The sequence below is a fragment of the Colobus angolensis genome, unplaced genomic scaffold (genome assembly GCF_000951035.1).
Source record: "Colobus angolensis palliatus isolate OR3802 unplaced genomic scaffold, Cang.pa_1.0 Scaffold193, whole genome shotgun sequence".
NCBI classification, from domain to species: Eukaryota; Metazoa; Chordata; class Mammalia; order Primates; family Cercopithecidae; genus Colobus; species Colobus angolensis.
In genome coordinates this window covers 2572961-2580787 of record NW_012115077.1, presented here as the reverse complement: position 1 = coordinate 2580787, position 7827 = coordinate 2572961, and the positions used below count along the sequence as shown (strand labels likewise).

The 7827-nt window shown below is 39.5% G+C and overlaps 1 protein-coding gene across 1 annotated transcript in view; it reads right to left on the bottom strand.

Annotated features, from left to right (window-relative positions):
• Positions 1–4877: 4877 nt before the first annotated feature.
• Positions 4878–7827, bottom strand: part of LOC105510886 (nuclear speckle splicing regulatory protein 1-like) — a 4217-nt gene continuing 1267 nt past the window's right edge. Inside the window, exon 2 of the mRNA XM_011940876.1 lies at positions 4878–5958. Coding sequence (XP_011796266.1) covers positions 4899–5958 — 1060 coding nt within the window. The 3' untranslated portion in view covers positions 4878–4898. The remainder of the gene's footprint in view (positions 5959–7827) is intronic.

Sequence of the window (7827 nt, the reverse complement as noted above, 5' to 3'; positions counted from 1 at the left end):
GCAATGGCGTGATCTTGGCTCACTGCAACTTCCATCTCCTGGGTTCAAGTGATTCTCGTGCCTCAGCTTCCTAGTAGCTGGGATTACAGGCACGCACCACCACACCCAGCTAATTTCTTGTAATTTTAGTGGAGATGGGGTTTCGCCATGTTGGCCAGGCTGGTCTCGAACTCCTGAGATTGGGCAGTCTGCCCACCTTGGCCTCCCAAAGTGCTACAATTACAGGTGTGAGCCACCACATCTAGCTATATATTCTCTACTACTGATGGAGATTTAGGTTGTGTCATTTATGAAAAATGTATTACAGATATTCCTGGTGCATCTGTGGAACATGAGTTACAGGAAACATGCAGTGTCAGTTACTAGGTAAAGCCAAAATTTTCCCAAAAAGGTTGTACCAGTTCACCTATTACTAGTAGCACACAAAAATTACTGTTGCTGCTGGGTGCAGTGGCTGATGCCTGTAATCCCAGGACTTTGGGAGGTCGAGGCAGGCAGATCATATGAGGCCAGGAGTTCAAGATTAGCATGGGCAACATGGCAAAATCCTGTTTCTACTAAAAATACAAAATTTAGAAGGGTGTGGTGGTGTACGTCCATAATCCCAGGTACTTGGGAGGCTAAGGCAGGAGAACTGCTTGAAGCTGGGAGGCAAAGGTTGCAGTGAGCTGAAATTGCATCACTGCACTCTAGCCTGGGTGACAGAACAAGACTATCTTAAAAAAAAAAAAAAAAAAAAAAAAAAAAAATTACCGTTGCTCCGCATCCTCATCAACACTTCGTATTGTAAGACTCTTAACATTTTGCCATCCTTGTGGAAGTGTAATGGTGTTTACTGTGGTTTTAATCTGAACAAACTGTCATTCATTGTTGAGTCTATTTGATATCCATATGGAAAAATATCTTAATTCTTATCTTACTCCACAAACAAAAATTAATTCTAAGTACATTGTAGATCTACATGGGAAATGTAGGCAATAATGCTGCTAGAAAATGTTGTCCAGTATAACTTTCTGCAGTGGGAATGTTCTATAAACCTGCACTGTCCTATATGGCAGCCACCGGCCACATGTTGAGCATTTGAAATGTCTAATGCAACTGAGGAACTTTATCTTAAATTTTATTAATTTTAATTAACTTTGTAAAATTAGAGATATCTGTTCATTAAAAATACCGTACAGAGTGAAAAGGTAAAGTCATAGAAGGGAGGGAGAAGTTCCTTACAAACAACTCGTATCTAGAATATCTCAAGAACCTGTACCGGGGCCAGGCGAGGTGGCTCACACCTGTAATCCCAGCACTTCGGGAGGCCGCAGCGGGCAGATCACTTGAGGTCGAGAGTTCGAGACCAGCCTGACTAACAAGGAGAAACCCCGTCTCTACTAAAAATACAAATCAGCCAGGCATGGTGGCAGGCGCCTGTATTCCCAGCTACTCGGGAGGCTGAGGCAGGGGAATCACTTGAACCTGGGAGGTGGAAGTTGCTGTGAGCCGAGATCGCGCCACTGCACTCCAGCCTGGGCAACAAGAGCGAAACTCTGTCTCAACAACAAAACAAAACAAAACAAAACCTGTATTGGATTAAGAAAAAGGCAGAGAGTTCCTCTCCACCCCCCCCCCCCCAAAAAAAAGCAGGGACTGGAAAGGTAGTTAATACCTGTAATCCCAGCACTCTGAGAAGCTAAGGCAGGCAAATTGCTTGAGCCTAGGAGTTTGAGACCAGCCTAGACAACATAGCAAAACCCCGTCTCTATAGAAAATTAGCTAGGCATGGTGGCATGCAGCTGTAGTCCCAGCTACTTGGAAGGCTGAGGTGGGAGGATCGCTTCACCCTGGGAGGTCAAGGCTGCAGTGAGCCATGATGGCATCACTGCACTCCAGCCTAGGTGACAGAGGAAGACCCTGTCTCAAAAACAAATACCACCCCCTGCCCCGCCAAGATACCGAAATGTTAAATGTTAGTAAAGATATAAGAGCCATCAGGGAACCACAAAATAAAATCATGAGATACCAAAACACCTACCAGAGTAGCTAAAAGACAAAAAGCCAAAAGACAAATACCAAGTGTGAGCAAGATGTGCGGCCACTGGAACTCTCATGCACTGATGGAGGGAGTGCCTTTTAGTTCAAATATTTTGGAAAACTGATTGGTAGTTAACTGCTAAAGCAGAACATGAGCATACCCTATGAATCAGCAATTCCATTCCTCAGAAATACCCAACCAAAACAGACATGTATGTACTAGAAGACAAGCGCAAGAATGTACCTAGAAGATACATTACCTGGAAGATATTATTATTCACAACCCAAAAAGAAATAACCAATGTCCATCAACAGAATAGAGAAGTAGTAAAGAATCTAGAAAACAAGCAAAACTACTCTATGGTGCTAAAAGTCAGAAAGAGGCTGGGAGAGAAGTTTAAGGGGAGCTTCTATGGCACAGGTAATGTCTTTTTAAACTAGGTGTACTGTGTGAATCCATTAAGCTGTAAACTCCATGTGCACTTTAAACATTATACAACAAAACAATTTACTAAGAGTGTTCTGGTAATTTTTGGCACAGAGCTATCATGAATGGAACCTTGTATCAAATAGGACTTTTTGAGTTGTGACAGCAGAAATTCAATTCAAACTAACGTAACAGAAAAAGGGAAAAGTATTGGTTTAAATGTCTTTAAAAAAAAAAAAGCTACACTAGAGCCAGAGATGCAAAAGCAATCATCAGGTTTTTTGTCCTTCTCTGTTTGGCTTTTTTTGTGGGCTTTTTTTTCTGCCAGGCATCAAGGCACTCTCTCATGAAACTCCAGACTTACCTCATCACCATAATCAGCAAAGACAACAGAAAACATCTTTCTGTAAATTCTGACAACAGGACCAGCATCAGCCTAGCTTGAGTTGCATACCCTTCCTGTAGGCTATTCTGCCCCATTTGAACCCGTGGACTAAGAGTAGTAAAGGTGTGTTTTCTCAAGGGCAAATCAAGGTGCTGTTACCAGGAAAAGGGGGGAATGAATGCCAGAGAGGCAAAATCAACATTCTGTATATTTGGAGGAGACAGGAGAAAACTCTTCATTTGCATTCTCTCATACTGATTTATGTTAAATTAAGTCGGTTAATAAAAGTAATTTATAGCTTTCCTATCTAAGGATCCAAGCTGCTTTGTAAAAGTCTCTGAGCTTTTCCCTCTGGGAGAGGGAAACTGAGTTTATCATCAGATGTCTCTGACATCAGTCTCTCCTCCTAGACTACCTTGCACACTATGATCAAATTAATCTTCCCAATGCATGGCTCTAGTTATAAAACAATCCTAAAAAAGAAACCATATTCCCCACCAAAGTTAAAGATTTTGTCTGTCACTCATGGTCCTTCCATGATGTCACCCTTTTACCTTTCCATACTTATATATTATGTTACTTATATATTATGTTGCTCCCTTTGTGTACACCAAGTCAGTGATTTTGGGAGTTTGTCACTGTCACTGACTGACTTTAGAGTATTACGATGTAACTGACATTCAATGTATCAGTCACAGATTTGGGCGTTAACTTTCCTGTGACTTTTCCTTTCTGGTTTTAAAGGTACAGTACAATAAAATGATTTATAAATGCTAAATCTGACCCTTAATATATCATGTTTTTCATCTAGTCAGTATTCTTATTAAACCAAGTTTATCCTTCTAAAAATAAGAAAGTGTGCTAACTCTTTATGATAAAGTATTGTGAGAGATATAAACAGCACTTTCTTAACGGGAAGACCTATTAGAGAACTATTTTCTCCACAGCATTCATCTTTCCCCATAAACAAAATATTTACAGTGTATAATTATTTCTCCCGAGTTTCAAAGACTCAGGAGAAAGATACTAGTTTTACTTTTATACACAAGTGGAACTTGTAATAAACTGCACTATCTTTTTCAGAGTATGTAAAACAAGATATGTTTAGAAATAGGCCACCTGGATCTTTAGCTAATTTCATTTAGGCTAATGTCTCCACAGCTTCACCTTTAACCAAAAGTGATTTACGTACATAACCAATTTACTAACTTGTCAAGGTTTCAGAATTACAAATTGATTTCTACCAAAAGCAAAAAGATGAACTGCGACATGAGCAAAATTACTTTAAAATAAATGCATAAATAAAATGTATAAGCATATCATTTTATTTTCATTTAAGCCAACTATGCTGTAAGCTAGACAAGATGTATGATTCACATTTTACACTTTAATACAAATTTCAGAACATAAAGTATATTTTCTATTTTTCAAATCCATATTTTATCTGAAATACAATATTTATAAAACAAACAGCTCCTGCAACAAAACATTATTAGAAGAGTTAAATTATTTATTAAAAAATTTTTTTAGAGACAGGGTCCCATTCTGTCGCCCAGGTTGGAGTGCAGTGGTATGATCACAGCTCACTGTAACACTGTAACATCAAATTCCTAGGCTCAAGTGATCTTCCTGCCTCAGCCTCTCGAACAGCTGGGACTACAGGCATGCACTACCATGCCAGGTTTTTTGTTTTTTAAATAGAGGCAAGGTCTCATTATCCTGCCTAGGCTGGTCTTGAATGCCTGGTCTCAAGTGATCCTTCTGCCTTGGCCTCCCAAAATGCTGGTATTACAGGCACGAGCTACCACATCTGGCCAAAATTATTTTTTAATGGTTGTGGTGGAGCCAATTTTCCTCATTATGTACCTACAGGGAATTAGCACACTCTCACAGTTCTTGAATACAACAAAGAATGTGGTAATGATGAGTACATACTATATATAAATTCAGCCAAACATTCACATCCAAACATCCAAAATTTAAGACTGACTTTTGATTTTAACCTAATATTTTGAAAATAAAATTTAAAATGCCCTCCAAACTATCTTTCTTTTAGGGTAGCCATCAATCATCTTCTTTCTCAATATAGGTCTTTGCATTAACCCGCGCCATCTGCCTGGCCAAGTACCTGTCTCTAGCTGACATTACAGTTTCTTCACTGTTCCGCTTTGCAAACTTGCTCACTGCTTCAGGTGGTCTCTCTGGTTCTTTACCCTTCTCTTGCCTTTCCTCTGTGAGTCTGTGTTTTGTTCCCAGGGATGATTCAGAATTAGAGGCTTTCTCCTGGTTTCTTTCTTTGTCCTTTGCTATGTTTCTCATTTTGTTGGATATTTCTTGGTCAAAAAATGTATCCTTTGCCCTAGAATTTGGGCTGCTTTCCTTTCTGTCTCGATTTCTTTCTGAAGATTGAACACTTACTTCTCGTTTTTCTCTATCTCTGTATTTATCATTATTTTCATATCTTTCCTTCCTTACTTTCATATGCTCTTCTTTCGCTTTGCTTTTCTCTTCCTTCTCTCCTTTCTCACCGTGTCGGTTCTGATCATTTTGTTGTCTATCTCTTTCTTGTTCTCTTTGGGAATACTTCTCCCTGTCTTTCTCCCTTTTCCACACTCTGTCACTTCTTTCTCTTTGGTCCCTTGCCCTTGGTTTATCTTCCTGTTCATGCCTCTTCCAATGGGAATCTCTATGACTGGCCTCTCTGTGCCTATGAGAATCCCTTTCTTTCCAGTAATCGCGGTCAGTGTAATGGTTCTCCTGGTCTCTGGATTGCTTCTGTTGGTGCTGATCTTCCCTTTTCTCACGTCCTCTCGATGTTCGTGATCCTTTCGTGTGGTGTCTGGCACTGTGCCCTCTTTCTTCACTAGGTGACCGAGAGTGGTTTTGATTCCTGTGGTGCTTGGAGTCATTCTCAGGAGTCTCTATGACCTTTTCCCTTCTGCAATTCACTCTAGTTTCTTCTACTTCATCATCCTCACTGCTCTTAGCATCAAAGTCACTGTCTGCATCTGGGTTTTTCTCCACTTTCACATCAGTTTGAAGAAAGCATTTCTCCTGTGGTATTCTGCTTTTTGAACTTACTTCATTGGAGTAGCCCCTTGATTTTTCTTCCTTTATACCAGATCTTAAAAACAAAAAAACAAAAAAGGGCAGAAAAAATGCCACATTATCAGCTGTAATAAGCAAATGAAGGGTTCATATAATTTTTATCAATACTCAAATCAATACACCTATAGTGATATATACTGTCTGATTATCCAAATGCAAAAAGGTCCTGATGTCTATGCAAACTAGTAATTTCAAATTCATACCATTCAGAATATGTCCAATATTTGTAGAAGTGAAAAGAGAAAATTAGCCCTTGTCTACTATATTACTAGAACATACAGGCAAGGGTTTGTACAGGTCTTCATTTTTTGGTAAGCCTAAGACAAAGAACAATTGGGAAAAGTAAGATATGTTCTGAATCTAAGTTCTGTTTTCGCAACATGAAGCTTAAGTTGTGACTCTCAGATTTTTTGTTTCCTTTCACTCCCAAAGTGCTGGGATTACAGGAGTAAGCCACCGCGCCCAGCCATTTTATTTTATTTTTTGAGATGGAGTCTAGCTCTGTCGCCAGGTTGGAGTGCAGTGGTGCAATCTCAGCTCACCGTAATCTCCGCCTTCCGGGTTTAAGCAATTCTCCTGCCTCAGCCTCCTGAGTAGCTGGGATTACAGGCACGTGCCACCACGCCTAGCGAATTTTTTGTATTTTTACAAATTTTAGGCTGGAGTGCAGAGGCACAATCTTGGTTCACTGCAACCTCCGCCTCCCAGGCTCAAGTGATCCTCTCACCTTAGTTTCCCAAGTAGCTGGGATTACAAGCCTGCACCAACACGCCCAGCTAATTTTTGTATTTTTAGTAGAGATGGGGTTTCGCCATGTTGGCCAAACTGGTCTCAAACTCTTGACCTCAGGTGATCCAACCACCTCAGCCTTCCAAAGTGCGGGGATTACAGGCATGAGCCACCATGCTCGGCCTTTTTCTTTTCAAAAAATTATAAAAATAGTCCTAGAAATACATGAAGATAATCTCTGCACAGCAGAACAGTGGCAAATATAATCCTAAATATTTACTCTCTCTCATGATGAAAAACGCACTAATATCCTGATATACTCCTTGGCACCTATCACAACAAAATGGAAATATATTAATTTGTCCATTAGAATCAACAGCACTAAAATTATTTATATTACTTACATTGTTCCAGCTGGCAAGTACAGTTAACTTTGTACTACTCACACAGTGAGTATAATGTAAATAAGAATCACTCAGTGATTCTTACTAATCACTTACTAACCACACTAATGCTGCAACAACTTTGGTTCTCCAGGAATTACCGGCAGAACTATCTTGGCTAAAGGACCCACTAACAGTTAGGAATTTGATTATTAGACTCTGAGAAGTACAACTATGTCAACGACATTACAGAGTTTCCAGATGAAACTCTAATACAAAGACATAATGTATAATTTCCATTCAAAACCTGAATCTTCAAATACAGTTTCTTAGGTTCATACTTCTCACCAATTTTATAATCAAAACCTAGTAGCGCAGGGAGGGAGTGGGGCATAAACTTCCTCTCCTCACCTTAATTCTATTCTCCTACCTCTTCCCTTCCTTAGCAACACAGACTCAGATCTACTCAGAACCGTTTCTGTTAATTTTTTTTTTTTTTTTGCTTAGGACAGACTCTTTTACCTTCAGCTACATACTTATGGCATAATCATCTCACCACTCCTATAATACCTTATAACTTTATTTAAAAATCCTCTAATCCTTTACCTTCTAGACCAGCACTAATAGAAATGCCTCAAGAAATGGCAATGTTCACATCTGAGCTGTCCCAGTATGGCAACCACCAGCCAAATATGGCAACTGAGTATCTGAAATGTGGCCACTGTGATCAAAACTTTAAATTTTATTTACTTGAATTTTTTATTTTATTTTAT